General features: G+C 41.5%; 1 protein-coding gene across 4 annotated transcripts in view; it reads right to left on the bottom strand.

Moving 5' to 3' along the window:
• Positions 1 to 22,994, bottom strand: part of KDM4C (lysine demethylase 4C) — a 425,934-nt gene that overhangs the window by 372,551 nt on the left and 30,389 nt on the right. For all 4 annotated transcript variants that reach the window (XM_028493976.1, XM_028493977.1, XM_024126758.2 and 1 more), the window contains exons 2-3: positions 15,465 to 15,625; positions 9,795 to 9,970 (exon numbers count right to left, since the gene is read on the bottom strand). In XM_028493976.1, coding sequence (XP_028349777.1) covers positions 9,795 to 9,970; positions 15,465 to 15,625 — 337 coding nt within the window. The remainder of the gene's footprint in view (positions 1 to 9,794; positions 9,971 to 15,464; positions 15,626 to 22,994) is intronic.

The following is a 22,994-nucleotide window of genomic DNA, read 5'->3' as shown; positions in this document are numbered from 1 at the left end:
CAAAGCGAATCAGCCATATGCATACACATGTCCCCATATCTCCTCCCTCTTGAGCCTCTCTCCCATCCTCCCTATCCGACCCCTCTAGGTCATTGCAAAGCACCGAGCCTATCTCCCTGTGCTATGCTGCTGCTTCCCACCAGACAACTATTTTACATTCAGTAGTGTATATATGTCGATGCAACTCTCACTTCGCCCCAGCTTCGCCCTCCCACCCCATGTCATCAAGGCCATTCTCTATGTCTACCTCTTTATTCCTGCCCTGCAACTAGGTTCATAAGTACCTTTTTTTTTTTTTTTTTTTTAGATTCTGTAATATGCGTTAGCCTACGGTATTTGTTTTTCTCTTTCTGACTTACTTCACTCTGTATGACAAACTCTAGGGCCATCCACCTCACTACAAATAACTCAATTTCATTTCTTTTTATGGTTGAGTAATATCCCATTGTATATATGTGCCACATCTCCTTTATCCATTCATCTGTCAATGGACATTTAGGTTGGTTCCATGTCCTGGCTATTGTAAATAGTGCTGCAATGAACACTGTTGTGCATGTCTCTTTTTGAATTATGGTTTTCTCAGGGTATATGCCCAGTAGTGCGATTGGTGGGTCATATGGTAGTTCTATTTTTAGTTTTTTAAGGAACCTCCATACTGTTTTCCATAGTGGTTGTATCAATTTACATTCCCACCAGCAGTGCAGGAGGGTTCCCTTTTCACCATACCCTTTCCAGCATTTATTGTTTCTAGCTTTTTTGATAAGGGCCATTCTTACTGGCATGAGGTGATACCACATTGCAGTTTTGATTTGCATTTCTCTAATAATTAGTGATGCTGAGCATCTTTTCATGTGCCTCTCAGCCATCTGTATGTCTTCCTTGGTGAAATGCCTATTTAGGTCTTCCGCCCATTTTTTAACTGGATTGTTTGTTTTTTTGATATTGAGCTCAATGAGCTATTTGTATATTTTGGAGATTAATTCTTTGTCCGTTGTTTCATTTGCAAATATTTTCTCCCATTCTGAGGGTTGCCTTTTGTCTTGTTTATGGTTTCCTTTGCTGTGTAAAAGCTTTTAAGTTTAATTAAGTCCCATTTGTTTATTTTTGGTTTTATTTCTGTTACTCTAGGGGGTGGGTCAAAAAAGATCTTGCTGTGGTTTATGTCAAAGAGTGTTTTTCCTATGTTTTCCTCTAAAAGTTTTATAGTGTCTGGTCTTACATTTACATCTTTAATCGGAGTTTATTTTTGTGTATGGCATTAGGTAGTGTTCTAATTTCATTCTTTTACATATAGCTGTCCAGTTTTCCCAGCACCACTTACTGAAGAGGCTGCCTTTTCTCCATTGTATGTTCTTGCCTCCGTTGTCGTAAATTAGGGGCCCATATGTGTATGGGTTTATCTCTGGGCATTCTATCCTGTACCATTGATCTATATTTCTGGTTTTGTGCCAGTACCATACTGTCTTGCTTACTGTAACTTTGTGGTACAGTTTGAAGTCGGGGAGCCTGATTCCTCCAACTCCATTTTTCTTTCTCAAGATTGCTTTGGCTATTCGGGGTCTTTTGTGTTTCCATATGAATTGTAAGATTTTTGGTTCTAATTCTGTGAAGAATGCCATTGGTAGCTTGATAGGGATTGCACTGGATCTGTAGATGGCTTTGGGTAGCATAGTCATTTTCACAATATTGATTCTTCCAATCCAAGAACATGGTATATTTCTCCATCTGTTTATGTCACCTTTGAGTTCTTTCATCAGCGTTTTATAGTTTTCTGAGTACAAGTCTTTCACCTCCCTAGGCAGGTTTATTCCTAGGTATTTTATTCCTTTTGTTGAAATGGTAAATGGGAGTGTCCTCAATTTCTCTTTCTGATTTTTCGTTGTTGGTGTATAGGAATGCCAGAGATTTCTATGCATTAATTTTGTACCCTGCACCTTACCAAATTCATTGATCAGTTCTAGTAGTTTCCTGGTGGCATCTTTAGGATTTTCTATGTATAGTATCATGTTATCGGCAAATAGTGACAGTTTTACTTCTTCTTTTCCAATTTGTATTGCTTTTACTTCTTTTTCTTCTCTGCTTGCTGTGGCTAGGACTTCCAAAACTATGTTGAATAAGAGTGGCGAGAGTGGACATTCTATGTGTAGTATCATGTTATCGGCAAATAGTGACAGTTTTACTTCTTCTTTTCCAATTTGTACCCCTTTTATTTCTTTTTCTTCTCTGACTGCTGTGGCTAGGAGTTCCAAAACTATGTTGAATAACAGTGGCAAGAGTGGACATCCTTGTCTTGTTCCTGATACTAGTGGAATTGCTTTCAGTTTTTCACCATTGAGTATGATGCTTGCTGTGGATTTTTCATATATGGCCTTTATTATGTTGAGGTAGGTTCCCTCTATGCCTGTTTTCTGGAGAGATTTTTATCATAAATGGGTGTTGAATTTTGTTGAAAGCTTTTTCTGCATCTATTGAGATGATCATATGGTTTTTACTCCTTAATTTTTTAATGTGGTGTATCACACTGATTGATATGCGTATCCTGAAAAATCCTTGCATCCCTGGGATAAATCCCACTTGATCATGGTATATGATCCTTTTAATGTACTGTTGGATTCTGTTTGCTAGTATTTTGTTCAGGATTTTTGCATCTATGTTCATCAGTGATATTGGTCTGTAATTTTCTTTTTTTGTGATATCTTTTTCTGGCTTTGGTATCAGGGTGATGGTGGCTTCATAGAATGAATTTGGGAGTGTTCCTCCCTCTGCAATTTTTTGGAAGAGTTTGAGAAGGATCAGTGTTAGCTCTTCTCTAAATGTTTGATAGAATTCGCCTGTGAAGCCATCTGGTCCCAGACTTTGGTTTGTTGGAAGATTTTTAATTACAGTTTCCATTTCATTACTTGTGATAGGACTGTTTATATTTTCTAATTCTTCCTGGTTCAGTCTTGGAAAATTGTACCTTTCCAAGAATTTGTCCATTTCTTCGTGGTTGTCCATTCTATTGGCATAGAGTTGTTTTAAGGGTAGGGTTAGATTGTTTGAGATTTTTCTTGTTTCTTGAGGTGAGATTGAATTGCTATAAACTTCCCTCTTAGAACTGCTTGTGCTGCATCCCATATGTTTTGGGTCATCATGTTTTTGTTGTCATTTGTTTCCATGTATTTTCTTATTTCTTCTTTGATTTCTTCAGTGATCTCTTGGTTATTTAGTAGCACACTGTTTAGCCTCCATGTATTTGTGTTTTTCACGGTTTTTTTCCTGTAATTGATTTCCAATCTCAAAGCGTTGTGGTCAGAAAAGATGCACGACTTCAATTTTCTTCAATTTTCAGAGGCTTGATATGTGATCCAAGATGTGATCTATCCTGGAGAATGTTCCATGTGCACTGGAGAAGAAAGTGTATTCTGCCACTTTTGGGTGGAATGTTCTATAAATATCAATTAGATCTATCTGGTCTATTGTGTCATTTAAAGCTTGTGTTTCCTTGCTTATTTTCTGTTTGGATGATCTATCCTTTGGTGTAAGGGGGGTGTTAAAGTCCCCTACTATTATTGTTTTACTGTCGATTTCTCCTTTCATGGTTGTTAGAATTTGCCTTATGTATTGAGGTGCTCCTATGTTGGGTGCATAAATATTTATAATTGTTATATCTTCTTCTTGGATTGATCCTTTGATCATTATGTAGTGTCCCTCCTTATCTCTTGTAACAGTCTTTATTTTAAAGTCTATTTTATCTGAAATGAGTATTGCTACTCCAGCTTTCTTTTGATTTACATTTGCATGGAATATCTTTTTCCATACCTTCACTTTTAGTCTGTATGTGTCCCTAGGTCTGAAGTGTGTCTCTTGTAGACAGCATATATATGGTCTTGTTTTTGTATCCATTCAGCCAGTCTGTGTCTTTTGGTTGGGGCATTTAATCCATTTACATTCAAGGTTATTATCGATATGTATGTTCCTATTACCATTTTCTTAATTGTTTTGGGTTTGTTTTTGCGGGTCTTTTTCTTCTCTTGTGTTTCCTGCTTAGAGAAGTTTCTTTAGCATTTGTTGTAAAGCTGGTTTGGTGGTGCTGAATTCTCTTAGCTTTTGTTTGTCTGAAAAGCCTTTTTTTGTGTGTGCTACACGGGCCTCTCACTGTTGTGGCCTCTCCTGTTGCAGAGCACAGACTCTGGACGCACAGGCTCAGCGGCCATGGATCACGCGCCTAGCCACTCCACAGCACGTGGGATCTTCCTGGACCGGGGCACGAACTCGTGTCCCCTGCATCGGCAGGTGGACTCTCAACCACTGAGCCACCAGGGAAGCCCCTGAAAAGCTTTTGAGGGACCTCCCTGGTGGCACAGTGGTTAAGAATCTTCCTGCCAATGCAGGGGACACAGGTTCAATCCCTGGTCCAGGAAGCTCCCACATGCCACAGAGCAACTAAGCCAGTGTGCCACAACTACAGAGCCTATGCTTTAGAGTCTCGAGCCACAACTACTGAGCCCACGTGCCAAAACTACTGGAGTCCATGCTCCGTAACAAGAGAAGCCACTGCAATGAAGAAGGAAGGCAGCCAAAAATAAATCAATAAATTTTTTAAAAATAAAATTATTTTTTTTTAAAATAAGCTTTTGATTTCTCCATCAAATCTGAATGAGATCCTTGCTGGGTAGAGTAATCTCGGTTGTAGGTTTTCCTCTTTCATCTCTTTAAGTATACCCTGCCACTCCCTTTTGGCTTGCAGAGTTTCCACTGAAAACTCAGCTGATAACCTTATGGGGATTCCTTTGTTCTTTTCCCATGTTAGGGAAGTCTTCGACTATAATCTCTTTAAATATTTTCTCAGACCCCTTCTTTTTCTCTTTGTCCTCTAGGACCCCGATTATCTGAATGTTGGTGCATTTAGTGTTGTCCCAGAGGTCTCTGAGATTGTCTTCAATTCTTTTCATTCTTTTTTCTTTATTCTGCTCCTCAGCAGTTATTTCCACCATTTTGTCTTCCAGCTCACTTATTCGTTCTTTTGCTTCCATTATTCTGTTATTGATTCCTTCTAGTGTATTTTTCATTTCAGTTACTGTGCTGTTCACCTGTTTGTTTGTTCTTTAGTTCTTCTAGATTTTTGTTAAACATTTCTTGTATTTTCTCAATCCGTGCTTCCATTCTATTTCCGAGATTCTGGATCATCTTTACTATCCTTACTCTGAATTCTTTTTCAGGTAGATTGCCTATTTCCTGTTCATTTATTGGGTCTTGTAGGTTTTTACCTTGCTCCTTCATCTGTGACATATTTTTTTGCCATCTCATTTTTTTTTTTTTTTTAATGAGTGGGATTGTGTTCCTGTTTTACTGGTTGTTTGGCCTGAGCCTTCCAATGCTGGAGTTTGTAGGCTATTGGGTAGAGCTGGGTCTTGGTTGCTGAGATGAGAAACTCTATGAGACCTCACTTCGATGAATATGCCCTGCTGTCTGAGATTCTCTGTTAGTCCAGTGGTTCGGACTCAGAGCTCCCACTGCAGGAGCTCCCCCCGACCCCAGGCTTGCAAATCAAGATCTGGCAAGCCGCATGGGCTGGCAAAAAAAAAAAAGAGAGAAAAATAACAAAGTAAAAAATAAAATTAGACTAGGAAACTAACAGATGTGTTAGAAAGAATGTAAAAATAAAAATATAGATGAGTCAACAACCAGAAGGTACATCAGTACCACAATAGTAAAAAAGAGGAGGAAGGAAAGGAAAAAAAAAAGGGGGGGTGGGGAAGGCCTTGGCTGTGGAGAGCAGGGCCTAAGCAAGGATGAGGTCTGGGCAGTGGGTGGGGCTAATGCTCAGGACCCACCGGGCTGGAAAAGGCCCTGGGGGCTGTGGGCAGTGGGGCTTAGGCTCAAGGAACAGAAGGGGCCCAGGCGTGCCCCCCACTCCTGGTCTCAGAGCGCAGGGGACCTCACCCTGGGAGCCCAGCTGGCTTCCTGGGCTCAAGTGGGTGGGACAAACGCCCTCCTCTCCTCTCCTGCACCTCCAGTCTGGGATCTGGGAGGGTCCTTCTCACCTGCCTCTCCTGATTCCCCCCCCCACCCGCCTCCCTCCTATGCTCCCAGGGCCAATGCGGCCAGTGGTGGGTGGGCACCTTGGAGAGGAGGGGACCAGCCTGGGAGCTCAGCAGGCTCTCCATGCCTGAGTGGGCAGGGCAATCGCCCTCCGCTCCTCTCCAGCTTCTCCCAGAGGGCCCCTCCCACCTGCTTCTCCTGATCTCCCCAGCCTCCCTCCTATGCCCCCAGGGACCCACGTGGCCTGGAGGGGGGTTTTGTAAGCTATTTAATACTTTAAGAATGACTCTGGAAATATGAAGTAGAAAATGGAGAACAGAATATGGTAAACAGTTTGTACTTATAAAAAGTTGGATAGGGACTTCCCTGGTGGCACAGTGGTTAAGAATCCACCTGCCAATGCCGGGGACACAGGTTTGAGTCCTGGTCCAGGAAGATCCCACATGCCATGGACAACTAAGCCCATGTGCCACAACTACTGAGCCTACTCTCTAGAACTCACGAGTCACAACTACTGAGCCCACATGCCACAACTACTGAAGCCCGCACACCTAGAGCCCATGCTCCACAACAAAGAAGCCACCTCAATGAGAAGCCCGCACCACAACAAAGAGTAGCCCCCTCTTGCCACAACTAGAGACAGCCCAGGTGCAGCAATGAAGACCCAATGCAGCCAAAAATTAATTAATTAATGAATTAAGTTAAAAGAAAAAAAAAAGAAAAGAAAATATCTTTCTAACACTGGGTTAGGAAAAAAAAAGTTGGGTAAAATTGCTTCTGCAATCTTGTTTTAGCATTGAACTTATTAAAGAGTTCTTAAAGAGTATAAAAGCAAACAAGGGGGGTTCCCTGGTGGCGCAGTGGTTAAGAATCTGCCTGCCAATGCAGGGGACATGGGTTCAAGCCCTGGCCTGGGAAGATCCCACATGCCGCGGAACAACTAAGCCCATGTGCCACAACTACTGAGCCTGCGCTCTAGAGCACGTGAGCCATAACTACTGATACTGAGAGCCACAGCTACTGAGCCCGTGAGCCACAACTACTGAAGCTCATGCACCTAGAACCTGTGCTCTGCAACAAGAGAAGCCACTGCAGTGAGAAGCCCACACGCCGCAACAAAGAGTAGCCCCAGCTCGCCACAACTAGAGAAAGCCCGCACACAGCAACGAAGACCCAACACAGCCAAAAATAAATTAATTAAATAAATAAATTTTAAAAAATAATAAAAATAAAAGCAAACAAGTCTAGTCCATGATAAAAGTTTCACATTCTCAATCAATGAAATCTGAAACAATGAGGCTTTACTAATGCCTATGAAAAAAAATTCAATTGTTATAAAGCAGAAACTAACACACCATTGTAAAGCAATTATACTCCAATAAAGATGTTAAAAAACAAATTCAAGAGGGACTTGAATTAATTATAAAATGTCTAATTGCTTTGGATTAGCCAGAATGCTCCATAACAGGAACTTCACACAGAAAAAAGATTCTTCAAGTACAATCAAGTGCTTACTATGTCAAATATAAATTTTTTTTTAAAGATATCAACTAAATTTATCCAAAGGACTTAATCTCATGAATACCCATCCAGAGAATTTAGACACTGATGTTTTTTGGTTGGATGATTGGTTGGTTGGTTTTGGGAGGGGATTTTTGTTTCCAGATTAATATTTTGATCTAAGGCCTTAACCACCATATCAGAAACTTTAAAAAAAAACAGGGGGGCAATTTAATAATAATCATAACTGTGATAGTTTCTAAAATATATCCACAAATTCTGATACACCTCCCTTCAAGACTTACAGCTTAATTCTCCTCCCCTTAAGTATGGGCTGCATTTGGCTTATAACAAATAGAATATGGTAGAAATAACAGTCAAGAAACAGGTCATGAAAAGACATTGTGTCTTCATCTTGGTAACTCCTGGATCACTTGCTTTGGAAGAAGCCAGCTGCCACAACATGAGGAGCAGTTCATGTGGCAAAGGACTCAGGACTCCAACCAACTGCCACATAAGGGGAGCAATCTTGGGAGAAAATCTTCTAGTCACAGTCAAGCCTTCAGGTGATAGCAGCCCCGGCCAACTTGAATGCAACCTCAGGAGAGGCCCTGAGCCACAGCCATCTGGCTGAGCCACTCCCAGATTCGTGACCTTAAGAAGCTGAGATGTTAAATGTTTATTGATTTAAGATACTAAGGTTTGGGGTGATTCATTAGATAGCAGCAGGTGACTAACACAATAATGGTGGCCCTTCAAGTCATTCAAGGATTTTCTTTTTAAATTACTCATCTTCTAATATATATAACTTATCATTTAAGACTTAAACATTTTCGGGACTTCCCTGGTGGCACAGTGGTTAAGAATCCGCCTGCCAATGCAGAGGACACAGGTTCAAGCCCTGCTCCAGGAAGATTCCACATGCCACAGAGCAACTAAGCCCGCGCGCCACAACTACTGAGCCTGCACTCTAGAGACCACGAGCCACAACTACTGAGCCCACTGGTTTTACTGTTGATGATCTTTTCATTGTTAGTAATTAAGTGTTGAAATACTAGGGGAAAGCAGTGGTGTGCTGAGCTACTTCATACAGGCACGTGAGAATTGAGAGTGCACATCTTTTCCAACCCCATGTTCAGTGATGTCACATTGCTAAGCTCAAATTGGCCATGGCGGGAGTAGTTACACCATGGAAATAGGCAAAAACCACAAATCAGGGTTCCCCCACCTCTCCAGAAAGGTGTTGGAGCCCATGCTCTGCAAGAAGAAAAGCTACTGCAATAAGAAGCCCGTGCACCACAACGAAGAGTGGCCCCCCACTCAATGCCAACTAGGGAAAGCCCACGCGCCGCAACAAAGACCCAACGCGACCAAAAATAATTAATTAATTAATTAATTTTTTTAAAAAAATAAAAAAGACTTGGGCTTCCCTGGTGGCGCAGTGGTTGAGAGTCAGCCTGCCGATGCAGGGGACGCGGGTTCATGCCCCGGTCCGGGAAGATCCCACATGCCGCGGAGCGCTGGGCCCGTGAGCCATGGCCACTGAGCCTGCACGTCCGGAGCCTGCGCTCTGCAGCGGGCGGAGCGCTGGGTGCGTGAGCCATGGCCACTGAGCCTGCACGTCCGGAGCCTGCGCTCTGCAGCGGGAGAGGCCACAACAGTGAGAGGCCCGCGTACCACAAAAAAAAAATAATAATAAAAAAATAAAAAAGACTTAAACATTGTCACACACAGAAGAAAATTTGCCTAACAAAGATGAATCAAGTGTAGAATCAAAAACTCATGGCAGGGCTTCCCTGGTGGCACAGTGGTTGAGAATCTGCCTGCTGATGCAGGGGACATGGGTTCGTGCCCCGGTCCGGGAAGATCCCACATGCCGCGGAGCGGCTGGGCCCGTGAGCCATGGCCGCTGAGCCTGCGCGTCCGGAGCCTGTGCTCTGCAACGGGAGAGGCCACGACAGTGAGAGGCCCGCGTACCACACACACACACAAAAAAAACAGAACTCATGGCAACTAAAAGATAGGAAAAAAACCATTTACAAATATTATGAATGAGATGATAAAATGAGGAACAATTTCCCTAGCAGTAAACTAAAGTAAGTAGGCAGGCAACCACCTGAAAAACTGAAGACAGTAACAGTTAAATGAGGACTGAAAGAGATTGTGCAAAAGACTCCTGCTTTTCACCACAAGCTCCCATCTACTTGGTTTCTTACCATGTTCACCTATATCTTCGAAAGAAATAAAAATAGTAAACTGAATCTACTCACTTGCCACTGTTGGCCAGCTGCCTGAACTCCTTCACTGTCATGGCTTTTTTCTGGATGTTGTATTGAGTGAACAGTCCTGACTGTCCTGTGACCATCTGCTGAATTGGCGCTGGAATAAGCAAATTGTCAATGTCATCATAGCACTGCCTTGGCTTCCACTCCTTAGGAGGAATCACCTAAAAGTAAAATAATAAAATATTATTTGGAAAACATTCCAGGTAGTTATTTAGCTTTCCTATTCCAACAGAATACAAGTGAAGAGTTTCTCAGCATTTATATGACAAATGTGTAAAAGAACTGTGAAGATTCACATTAAAGGAAATGCTTGCATTCTCCCAAATATTCACCTTACAGCAAAATTTACTGAGTACTTACTATGCAAAATACTGTACTTGTATTAACTTATTTTTTAGTGGCTACTGTTAACCTCTCTATTTTAAAGGTAAAATTGAGAAACACACAAAAGTAAAATAACTTGCTAGAGTTCAAGTGCTGTTTATAGTACCATGAGAAAAATAAGTATTGGTTTAGTTGATATCTTTTCTTTAAACATCTCTCACACAATATGGCAAATCAGAGTGGTGTGCAAGTAAATGTTTAACCAACAACCTTCTGGGGAGGTGGGGGAACCCTGATTTGTGGTTTTTGCCTATTTCCATGGTGTAACTACTCCCGCCATGGCCAATTTGAGCTTAGCAATGTGACATCACTGAACATGGGGTTGGAAAAGATGTGCACTCTCAATTCTCACGTGCCTGTATGAAGTAGCTCAGCACACCACTGCTTTCCCCTAGTATTTCAACACTTAATTACTAACAATGAAAAGATCATCAACAGTAAAACCAAAAATACATATTCATATGATCAAACATTAGAAGGAACAAAGTTATGAATTGAGTCATGGTTTATAGCTGGAATTTATCCACCTTTAGAAGTTATCCTAATTTTTAAAGACAAACTTCTTTTAAAAATTTAATTGCAAAATATAGATAGCACACATACAAAAAATTCATAATCACAAATATGTAGCTTTGTGAGTTATTATAAAGCAAACACCAGAGTACCCACTGCTCAGGCGTGAGAAGTAAGATACTTCTGGCACCCCAGAGGTCCTGGTACCCTTTTCCAAATATATCCCCCTCTTACTCAAAAGGTGGTCACCATCATGGCACTTACACTATTAATCTCCTTGCTGGGCTTTATAGTTTTATGTCTGTGTGTAAACCCTAACAACAGTTTTTTAAATGTACAGAAACATAAGCATCCATATATACATACATTCTTTACCTTTTATATTTTACTCAATATTTTGTGAGATTCAAATATGATGACCTAGGTAACTGAAGTTCATTGACTTTCATTCCTACTTAGTACACCTTCGTATAAATATTTATTTGTAAGGGTGACTACTTGGGGGTCACTTGTTTTTTTCTAATTATTGTCAAGTGCAAACAACACTATTAATATTGCTGTCTGCATCTTCTGCTGCATGTGGGCACACAGTTCTCTAAAATACACACACGCACAGACCCTCCTAACAACAGTGAAACTACTGGGACATAGGATATGTACAGATCAAATTTAATCGTTATTACCAAACTTTTGCCAAAGTCGTTGTACCATTTCATACTCCCGCCAGCAATGTGTGAAAGTTCCTGTCGCTCCACATCTTCATCATCACTTTGCATTGTTGATTGTTTAAATTTTAGTCTTTCTGGAAGGTGTGTAATGGTACTCAAGTGTGGATTCTATTTGCATTTTCTGATAACTAAAGAAATCTCTTCATATATTCACTGACCCTACAGATATCCTCTTTCATAAAGTGCTTATTCAAGCCTCTTGCTCATTTTACTATTGCACTGTCAGTCTTTTTCTTATTAATGTATAGAGATTCTGTATATAGTCTGGTTATTCTTAGAAGAATGTGTGTGTGTGTGTATTTGCAAATATCTGTATGTATGTGTGTGTACATATATCAAATATCTTCTCTTAGCCTGTAACTTTCCCTTCAACCTTCTAAACTGTATATTTTGATAAATAAGTTCTGTTCTTTAATATAATCCAATTTCTTCATTTTTTGCCTTGATCTTCTGTTTAAAAAATATATATTTTCCTACTCTAGGGCATGAATACATTCTATTTTGTTTTCTAAGAGTTTTAAAGTTTTGTCTTTCACATTTTATCTACACTGCACCTGCAACTGGCTTTTGTGAAAGGTTTAAGTCAAGCTTCATCAGATGAGAAAACCTGGAGTCGGGGAAGGAGTGACTTGGCCAATGTTATACAGCTGATAAACGACTCTATTAATTCAAAAAAGAGGTGGGGGGAGCAGTCAAGTCTAAAATTAATTTAATTTTCATCAGCAATATGGCAATATTATACATTTTATTTTCTCCAAGGTATGTTAGCTTAAAATGAGACACATACTCAGTATTTTAAAAGCATATGGACAATCGCACCAAATGGATATGGATAAACATACTACATTGTCTTGATCACATATTGAAAGAGGAGAGGGCAGTATTTAAGAGTGTTATAAATACTAACTTTTTCTTCATCAGAAATAAATGTGAGTATTCCAAAATATAAAACATAGATTTATTCAGGCTCCTATTTATAAATATATCTACAATCAAAATCAATATTATGTTTAGAGTTAAATATTTTCCTATGTGTGAAAAACAAGGCAGTTGTTCACCCCAAAAAAATTTTGAACCAAATGTTCTTCTCTAAAGTTAAAGAAGGAATACATTTACAAAACTCTAAATATTACCTTTGTGAATATTTTGTGCATGTGCTCATTTACGTCAATTAAAATGTTCAGACAGAACTTTAAAAATCTGTAAGTTCAGGCCTATAACAAAAATTTTATTTTTTAACTATAATTTTAAATCTTAACACATCAGATTTTCTTACATAGGAATCGTAAGCACAACATACTTAGGACTATCTATCTATCTATCTATCTATCTATCTATTTATTTATTTATTTATTTATTTATTTCATATTACCATTTCCCCGACCCCAGTCTGGGCCCTATACCAGTAAAAACTGTCCAGCTAAAATCTGTATCTGCACTACTTATCCTGAACTATGTTGCTATTACTACCATCTACCAACTGAGAAAGGAGCAGGAGGAGGAAGGGCAGTGCTTCTTACACTCTTCACCTTTGGGCACAGATAGCTACCTGCACCCTCTAGGCTACTTGTGAAGCTCTGTATTATGCATAACCTCAGGCCCAGAACAGGCTACGTCCAGAACACTGCTGCCGAAGAATTTAGCCATTGCTCATATAATAATGCTTCATCATAACCTTTCTCCACAAAAACAGTACAAGTTTTACATTTAAGGACACTGTCACTTTTCACTTTTGCAACTGGACCACCAACTTTGTAGACAGAAAGTCAGGGTGTCAAACCTCTCACTCTGGAAAAAAAAAGTTAAATCTAAAGTATAAATCTAAAATATGTTATCAACCAGACTACCCTGGTGGCACAGTGGTTAAGAATCCACCTGCCAATGTAGGGGACACGGGTTCGATCCCTAGTCCGGGAAGATCCCACATGCCGCGGAGCAACTAAGCCCGTGCGCCATAGCTACTGAGCCTGCGCTCTACAGCCCGCGAGCCACAACTACTGAGCCCACATGCCTAGAGCTCATGCTCTGCGACAAGAGAAGCCACCGCAATGGGACGCCCGCGTACCACAATGAAAAGCAGCCCCTGTTCGTGGCAACCAGAGAAAGCCCGCGCGCAGCAATGAAGACCCAATGCAGCCAAAAATTAATTAATTAATTGACTTTTTAAAAAATGTTATCAAGCAAGACAGACTGTAATTTGAGGCCAAAGTCACTACTGTTGGAACTTCTCAACCACTTTCTTCAAATCATAAATTAAGACCAATTCATTAAATGGTGCATCAACAAAGAATTTCATAGATGGTTCTGTTCCCCAGGGCTAGACCTCAAAGTAAACTAGCAACATTAATGCAGTTTTGATCTTTACAATTTGATTTGATTTGGTGTAGTTTTATACATTTGCTATTGCTGTTAACTTCCAGAAAAAGACGGAAATCAGGTGAAACTGAGTCCATGTGACTTGATGTAAAAGATGGTAAAAATGACTAGGAATAAAACAGTTTATTGTATTCCTAGTATAAGTAAAAGGAAATTACCACAAGATTGAATAAATGAGTAACTCCAGCTTTGTCAATGAGTCTCACTTAAAAAAAAAGTCTGGACTCAGGTGTGTCTGGTTCAACATTCAGAAAACTAACTGTAGTTCTCATTAACGTCATTCTGTCAGAGAACACCCAAGGCAGCACAGGTGTCCTCTGTGTGCCTGCAGCTCCCTTGTGAGGGTAGTTGCTGCTTCCTCTTCTAAGATTACTAAACGTGCCCCCGATCACAGAACATTCACTAATCCCAGTGGAACACAGTAAGATATATGTTTTCAGGCAACAAAAGAGGGAGAACAACAGGACAAAGGGCTGCATTCAGAGCCCAGAGAAGAGGACAGACAGTCACCCTAACACCCCTCTGCCCAAATAAAGCTCAAAACCTTGCTAACCAGTTCATTTTAAGTTTATGATCAAAATTCTGTGTGTCAAATGATTCTGAAATATCATTCTCTTCAACTTAAGCATGATTTTTTTCCTCCTCAAAGACAACCCGGAAATGTTAAGTTTCCAAAAATGAGATCTTTAAGAGAGAATCTAATGAAAAGATTAAGGATAGCTCATCTGAGGAATTCACTATAAACCTTTATCTTCCTTTTCTCTCACCCACCCCTAATCAACTTTCACTCAATATCCCCAAATTTTAAACCTTTTCTAGGAGTGACCTGAACCATACATATCAAATAACAGACTTCAAGGCAGAGATGTCAGAATAGTCCAAGGTTACAAGCAGCTGCGTCCAGATGCAGGAGGAGGACTTGAACACCAACCCCTGCAGTTCTGCACGTTCTCTCCGAGGCTACTGTCTGCTTTCAGTGCTACTGGACCTTCCACGGAGATGGGGTTCCAAGGAGAACCCGTGACAAGTCACAGTAGAGAAGGCTCTGCTGGGGCTCAGGAATTTAGGTGGTGATGCCAACAAGTCCACAGAAACCCAGATTATAAACTTAACATTTAGAACAATAACAAAACGAAGCAAGTAACAATAAAATCTATTCTTGAGGAAAATTTTAAATTGAGATAGATTTCCATTATAGAAAGATACACCTATCTCAGGTTAAATTCAAACCTAGACAATCTCTCTTTCAAAGCTCGAACTCTGGGCTTATGGGGGCAACCCTGCAATGCAGTCCTCAGTGCCTTAGGGACCACCCTTATCTCCCTGAGCACATCACAACTACCCCTGACAAGACTCCCTGCTTCTGCTCTGCCTCCCCCTCAAATTCATTCTTCATGTAGAAGCCAGTGTGATTTTATCAAAATAATGTCACAAAAATAACAAATAAACAAACAAGCAGCCACCATATCCTCCTCTCCTCTACTTTAAGCCTATCAATGCTTCCCACTGCATTAACTGTATTAATGGATTAACAAGAACAAAGATTTTGCAAAAGTCTTCCTTTGGAAGAAACAAGTTTCCACATTAAGAAGACTAAGCATAACTGAAAGGCCAAGTGATCATTTTCTGGCTTAAAAGATCTGAGGATAATCACCTTTGCAAGACCCGCTCGATGGGCTCCTTTAGACTCCATGTATGCGAGGTATTTGTTGAACTCTCGGAATTCCTCCATGCAGGGTCTGAAGGTCATGATCTTACAGCTGGGGTTGAGCGGACTCTCCACCTTGGCCACCTCCATGATGGCTGGGGCAGTCTCTGCAGAGAAGATGATGCGGGCATCAGTGCTGAGTTATTGGGTGGTGAGGTCAGTGGTCATTTCTCCCAAATAGCAGGTAAGCTCCCCCAGCAAAAACTCTTCTAGTTACTTAACCATTCCCTCCCACCACCTGTTAGGGAGACCCCCTCATCTCTCCACAGACTCCTGAAAAGAAGAACTGCCTCTAGTTACTCCTCCTCCCAAGCTCCTATTCTGGCATTAAATCACTGACCTAATTATATTGCCCTCCTCCTCAGAGTCCTTCCTAGAAAGAAGGAATTTTCTAGGGACTTCCCTGGTGGCACAGTGGTTAAGAATCTGCCTGCCAATGCAGGGGACACGGCTTCGAGCCCTGGTCCGGGAAGATTCCCACATGCCGAGGAGCAACTAAGCCCGTGTGTCACAACTACTGAGCCCACATGCCACAGCTACTGAAGCCCGTGTGCCTAGAGCCCGTGCTCTGCAACAAGAGAAGCTACCGCAATGAAAAGCCCGTTCACCGGAACGAAGAGTAGCCCCCGCTTGCCGCAACTAGAGAAAGCCTGCGCGCAGCAACAAAGACCGATGCGGCCAAAAATTAATTAATTAATTAATTAATTTTAAAAAGAATAAATTTTCTAACTTTGCAAGTTTGCAGAAGGTGTTGCTCCTATGCACCAGCTCTGAAACAGACTCTCATCCATGCACCTGTGTAAAGGCCTGGTGCTGGCTGAGAGGTTAATGGACAATATTCCACATCCCCAGCACAGGGCTTCCTCAGGTGCACTTCTACTCGTCATGACATGCTTTCCTATAATAACTTACAAACTATCCAGTCCACAAAACCACCGGACACCAGGCTAAAGTACTGGAGACAAAGAAAGGGGTAAGGTTGTCTTCCAAGCTCACTGTTTAGAGGCCAAACTTCAATACAAAACTATACACAGGAAGGAGTTACTGACTCCACCTGAGTTACTCAGAAATGACTTCCCCAGAAAGAGGCAGAGTCGAGCCTTATGAGAAGATGCAGAAGTTTGCCAGATGAGAGAAAGAACACTTTACGTGGTGAAAATATTTGGAAGTTTGCAGGGATGGAGAGGGGAGGTTAGTTTGTCTAGAGCTTAGAAAGAAAAGATTATACAGGAGATCAAAGTAGAAAAGTAGGCAGTAGTAGTGCTGCGAAAATATAAACTTGATCCTGCTGTCGATGAACAGCATGATTCCTTCCACAAACATCTACTGAACACCTACTGTGTGCCAGGCATAGGGAATGCCAAGGTGATAAGGAGCATGGGCAGGCGTGCCTGCCTCAGGTAGGAGTCCGGCCCCATCCCACTTCCAGATGCAGCAACACTGCTGGGCATCCAACAGCTCAGACAGCAAATCCTCTCAGAACAAAGCTTTCCTTTTCTCACCTTTTTATAATAAATTTAATCTGCTTGACAAAAAGAGAAGTTGGGAAGGGATGGGGTAGATAAAGGGGAAAACATGCAAGGGGATAATAAGAAGTTAAAACAGATCAGGACTACAGATGATGTGATCATCATTTACTGAAGGTTTAAATGAGCATCTATCTCACAAAGTGCATGTGGGGAGGGAATTCCCTGGTGGTCGAGTGGTTAGGATTAGGTGTTTTCACTCTGGGGCCCTAGGTGTGATCCCTGGTTGGGGAACTAAGATCTCACAAGCCATGCAGCAGGGCCAAATACAAAAAACAAAAAAACAAAGTGCATGCAAGGAAAATGAGGTACATCAAAATTAAACGCTGCCACCCTTCAGGAATTTATAAATTTGAAAATACTCTGTGTGGAGATATATTAATACACAACAGAAAATATTCTGTATTCTCCCTGCCTCAGAAAGGGGGCATGCAAATTAAAAACGTTGCACCTAGGGCCTCCCTGGTGGCACAGTGGTTGAGAATCCGCCCGCCAATGCAGGGGACACGGGTTCGAGCCCTGGTCTGGGAGGATCCTACATGCCGCGGAGCAACTGGGCCCATGAGCCACAACTACTGAGCCTGCGTGTCTGGAGCCTGTGCTCCGCAACAAGAGAGGCTGCGACAGTGAGAGGCCCGCGCACTGTGATGAAGAGTGGCCCCCGCTTGCCGCAACTAGGGAAAGCCCTCGCACAGAAACAGAAACGAAGGCCCAACACAGCCAAAAATAAATAAATAAATAAATAAATAAATAAATTTAAAAAACAAAAAAACAAAAAAACGTTGCACCTCACCAGCCACTTCCCTTCAGGTGCACATGCCCAAATCCATGGGCTGCAGGATAAAAGTCTCACCTCTACACAGGATACACATAACCCTCTAGAAGCATCCAGATCAGGCCCTTGCAAGAACTATCATGGCCTCGTCCACCACCACAGCCTGCATTACACTGTATGCTCCAATAATACTCATTGATTTTTTTTGCTTCTCTAAACAAGTGCAGCTCTCTACGCCTTTGCCCAAATTATTCTCTCCTTTGGAGCAGCCTTTACCTGTTTCCTCATCTTTCAAACTCCTGTCCACTGTGGAGATTCCCAACCCTCTGCGGCAGGCCTAGGTGAGCCACCCTGTGTTTCTCGACCTCCCTCTCTGCATTTCTCTTACATCAGCTGCCTGTCCCAATGGCACCTGCAACCAAACACTGAAATCCAAGCTACTCAAGGGAAAGGCAGGACCTCCATCTCTTTAAGCCCCGGCATCCCATCTGGTACCCAGCCTGGCTCATAATATCTGCTGCAATAACTATTTGCTAACTGAATGAAGGAATAAATGACAAAATGTCATTGAAGTATTTACATTAAATGATACCAAATGCAGGAAAAAGGAAAGCATTGGCCCCAAACATGGAAAAGTTACTTAGAAAACAAATTCATTTGACCAGTAATATTACCAGAGTAATAGAATGTAAAAATCTGCGTAGTGAGAAAGGAGAAGAAGTCCCCAGAGCACCTCTTAGAAACATCTGGTACATGGAAGGCAGCCTTACTTTCCCATGGCTGAAGAACAAGGGCGGCCTGCCTCTTCCTCTAGGCAAAGGGCTTGAGAAGCCACTAAAGAAAATTTGGAAATTCAGCTGGTCATTCAACAACTAAGTACTGAGTGCCTGACTGGTGGGTGGACATTCAGAAAGGAATGAAACAAAACCCTAACAGTAGTGGAGTGAAACAGACAATAACTAATAAGTGCTATGAAGAAGTAAGCCAGGGTAGGGGCACAGAGTGCAAGAGGAGGGGTAGCTGCTTCACACGGGGTGGGCAAGGGAAGCCTTTCAGAGGCCTGAAGGAGGAAATAAACCGTGAGATAACTGGAAGAAGAGCATCTGAGGCTGAGGCAACAGTAAGGAGCCTCTTGGGCTCTTCAAAGAACAGCAAGAAGTGAGTGTGGTAAGCAAGGGAGAGAATGGTAAGAGAGGACATGGGGCGTGGGGTGAGAGAGGAGAAGGGGGTTTGGCTTTTACTCTAAATGAGATAGAAGTAATCTTGAGCTTCTTCCCCCTCTTGTACATCATGTTCTAACACGTGTTTCCCACCAACAGGATGACAATGCTTTCTAAGGTAACTGTTCTGGAGGATGTTAAGCAGAGAAGTGAGCTGACTCATCCTTCTGACTGTCATATCAAAAAAGGAAAAGGTTAGAAGCATGGAGGCAATTTACACAAATCCAGGCAAACTAAAATGGTGACTTGGACCCGGGGTGAGCAGTGAGAAGTGATCAGATTGCAGATCTCTTCTGAACAAAATTTTGTGATAGAAGTGAGAAACAGAGGAGTCAAGATTTTGGTCTAAAAAACAGAACAATAGCTCTGATAAGAAACTGAAGCAGGGGCTTCCCTGGTGGCGCAGTGGTGAAGAATCCGCCTGCCAATGCAGAGGACACGGGTTCAAGCCCAGGTCAGGGAAGATCCCACATGCTGCGAAGCAACTAATTTCATGTGCCACAACTACTGAGCCTGTGCTCTAGAGCCTGCGAGCCACAACTACTCAAGCCCACGCGCCTACAGCCCGTACTCCGCAACAAGAGAAGCCACCGCAATGAGAAGCCCGCGCACCACAGTGAAGAGTAGCCCCCGCTTGCCGCAACTAGAGGAAGCCCACGCACAGCAACAAAGAAAGACCCAACGCAGCCAAAAAATAAATAATTTTTTAAAAAAAAGAAAAACAAGCAATGAGACTCTTAAGATATGCAGCAAATACATAACAATCAGAATTAAACCCTCACCCTTGATCTAGCTTGTTAACTCGTGTGAGAATTAAACTTTGCCTCTTCCTAACGTCACTGCTTCCTTGATTACACAAAACCAGTTCTACCTCCAAATCAGGTACATTTACTAAAGACCTAGATAGCTTATATTTAGACCTTTTCAATCTATAAAGTTAATACATGATCATGATAAAATTTAAAACGTCAAAGTATCTTAAGATTTAATGTTAATCCCACCACCCAAATCTTTGCCAATATGACAGGGAAAAAGTCTGGTGCAAAGTTTCATTTCTTTGATTACTAGTGATATTGATCATTTTTGGACAGTTATAACCATTTTCATTTCATTTTGGGATTGCCTACATACCTTCTTTACCCTTAAAAGTTAGTTTATAAATTTTCAGTTCCTTGAGTTTTTCCTAATCCATCTTTATCATTATTAAACTTAATCATGTTGCTAGGATCAAATTCCCAGCCCCACTTCTCTCTCTTTTACCTTTATTTCTCTGAGCCAAGCAGAAAAAAAGGTTTAAAGTGCTCTTGCAATAATGTTTCCTAGTTGGAGAAAGACATATTTTGCAAGAAACATCTCTATGATTTTCTACTGAAGGTGACGCAATAGACATTTTTTTTAACGCTATGCCTCTTTACAGACTGAGTCCCCAAAGTGAGTGACAACAATATCTGTGATGATAACTTTGTTATTTTGCCTCTACAGAGCTGGTCTTCAGTGTTTTCGAGACCACTCAAACCAAATAATCATATTTATAGTAAGTACCCTAAGAACTTTTTTAATGAACTAAAGATCTTTTTCATTAACTGGAAACAAAAACAAAAAATCTAACACTAATTCATACTTAAACAACTCACCCAAGCCTCTTTCCTGAAAAATTTTACCTTATCATGAAGGGAAAACATCTACTCTCCTTATTCCAATAATATATCTCTATTTGGTAATAAAAAAGAAACTAAGGCTGAGGCTTTCCTGCTAAATGTCAATCTATAGCCTATATTGCTTTCCTTATATACACCTGTATTTCTGACCTGTGTCCTGTTGTTTAAACAATTTCTGTGAGAAGAGTAAAAACTGATGGCTCTCACCATGGGAGTATTAGTTTCTTAGACAATGCCTGCCACAGAACTGGTCTACACTGAAGAGGACACTTGAGGATCTACTATAAAGCACAGCCCCCCGGGAGATACAGCACTCCCAGTTAAGCAGATAATGCACTTGGCTAGAAAGAAAAGGAACCAAGGGACAAATACCAGCTGGGCTAGTGTTCGAAGAGAACTCTGTTCCTGCCTCCCCCACCCCCGGTTCCTCATGAGGACTTACTCAAACTCTGGAGGCCATCCTCTCCAGTCCTCACTTACTTCTCCTTTCCTACAGTGAGATTTTAAAAAGAAATTGAGCAGCCAAGGCCTGGACAGAGCAGGTGCTACTACCCTGCTCTACTCCAGTCCCTGTGAGCCAGGTTCACCGGAGGGAGGGCCTAGGCCCTACCTGAGGCAGCTGGAAGTCTGGCCTTTCAGTTCCACCACTACAGCTCACCCAGCTTGGTTTCACAGGGAGCTAAGTAAGCGTCTGCTTTGCAGGCAACCTCCGTGAGGCATTGTTATGGGTTGAATTGTGTCCCCCAAAAGACATATCGAAAACTAACCCCCAATACCTGTGAATGTGACCTTATTTGGAAACTGGGTCTTTGTACACATAATCAAATTAATAGAGGTCAAACTCAATTAGGGTGGACCCTAGTCCAACATGACTTTGGTGTCTCCTTATAAAAGGGGAGGAGACTCAAAAACAAACTTATGGTTACCAAAGGGGAAACACAGGGGGGAGGGATAAACCAGGAGCTTGGGATTAACATACATATACTACTATATATAAGACAGATAACCAACAAAGACCTACAGCATAGAACAGGGAACTCTATTCAATATTCTGTAATAACCTATATGAGAAAAGAATGTGAAAAAGAATGAATACATGTATATGTATAACCCCGAATCACTTTGCTGTACACCTGAAACTAATACAATATTATAAATCAACTATAATCCAATAAAATTTTTTTTAAAAAGGTGGGAGGGGAGACAGACCCAGAGGGAAGAACACCATGTAAAGATGAAGGCAGATTGAAGCCATGCAGCTGCAAACCAAGGGATGTCAGCAAGCACAACCAGCCAAGAGAAATCACAGAACAGATTCTTCCCAGATCCTTTAGAGAATGCATGGCCCTTCTGACACCTTGATTTTGGCCTTCTAGCCTCCAGAACCGTGACTAAATACATCTCTCTCATTTTGAGCCATATGAGTTTGTGGTAATTTATTACAGCAGCCCTACCAACTAAGACCAGCATCAAAGGCCAGACTGGAGAGAAAGAAGCAGAGAGGGCAACATTCTCCAACCCCAGTTTTATCAACAGTAAAGCTCATAATACTCTGGCCTTCTATTTGACTCCTTCAACTTTCTCAGTTGGTTCTAGACTTGGGTGGGAGAGGGAGGTGGCAAGCCTCTACATCGGCCATTAGCATCCCTAACCTGGTACTGAACCACAACAAGAGCATATCTGGCTTTAAAGGTTGCTCTTTCCTGTCATCTGAGGACCCCACAGGCCTGGGGCCCTAAGTTAGAAAGCAAGACAGCAAAGAAAAGCTCTCGGCATGACGTACTGAGAAGGACACACCACCACGTATATGGCTATTCCTGCCAAAAATGTATGTAACCTAAATCTAATCACAAGGAAAAGGCTAAATTAAGTGACATTCTTAAAAATAAGTGGTTTGTACTCTTCAAAAATCTCAGGGTCATCAAAGACAAAGAATGAAAAACAGTTCCAGATTAAAAGATTAATGTAGTATGTGATCCTCAGATCATGGACCAAAAAACAAAAAATTTTTTCTCTTCTTTTTCTTTTTTTTTAAAGCAACCTAATGGTATTTTTTTTTAATTTTTTAATTTAATTTTATTTATTTTGTTATACAGCAGGTTCTTATTAGTCATCAATTTTATACACGTCAGTGTATACATGTCAATCCCAATCGCCCAATTCATCCCACCATCACCACCACCCCTCCATGGTTTTCCCCCCTTGGTGTCCTTACGTTTCTTCTCTACATCTGTGTCTCAACTTCTGCCCTGCAAACCGGTTCATCTGTACCATTTTTCTAGGTTCCACATACATGC

The sequence above is a fragment of the Physeter macrocephalus genome, chromosome 9 (genome assembly GCF_002837175.3).
Source record: "Physeter macrocephalus isolate SW-GA chromosome 9, ASM283717v5, whole genome shotgun sequence".
In the NCBI taxonomy this organism is placed as follows: Eukaryota; Metazoa; Chordata; class Mammalia; order Artiodactyla; family Physeteridae; genus Physeter; species Physeter macrocephalus.
The sequence above is the reverse complement of the archived record's forward strand: the minus strand, read 5'-3'. Positions and strand labels throughout refer to the sequence as shown.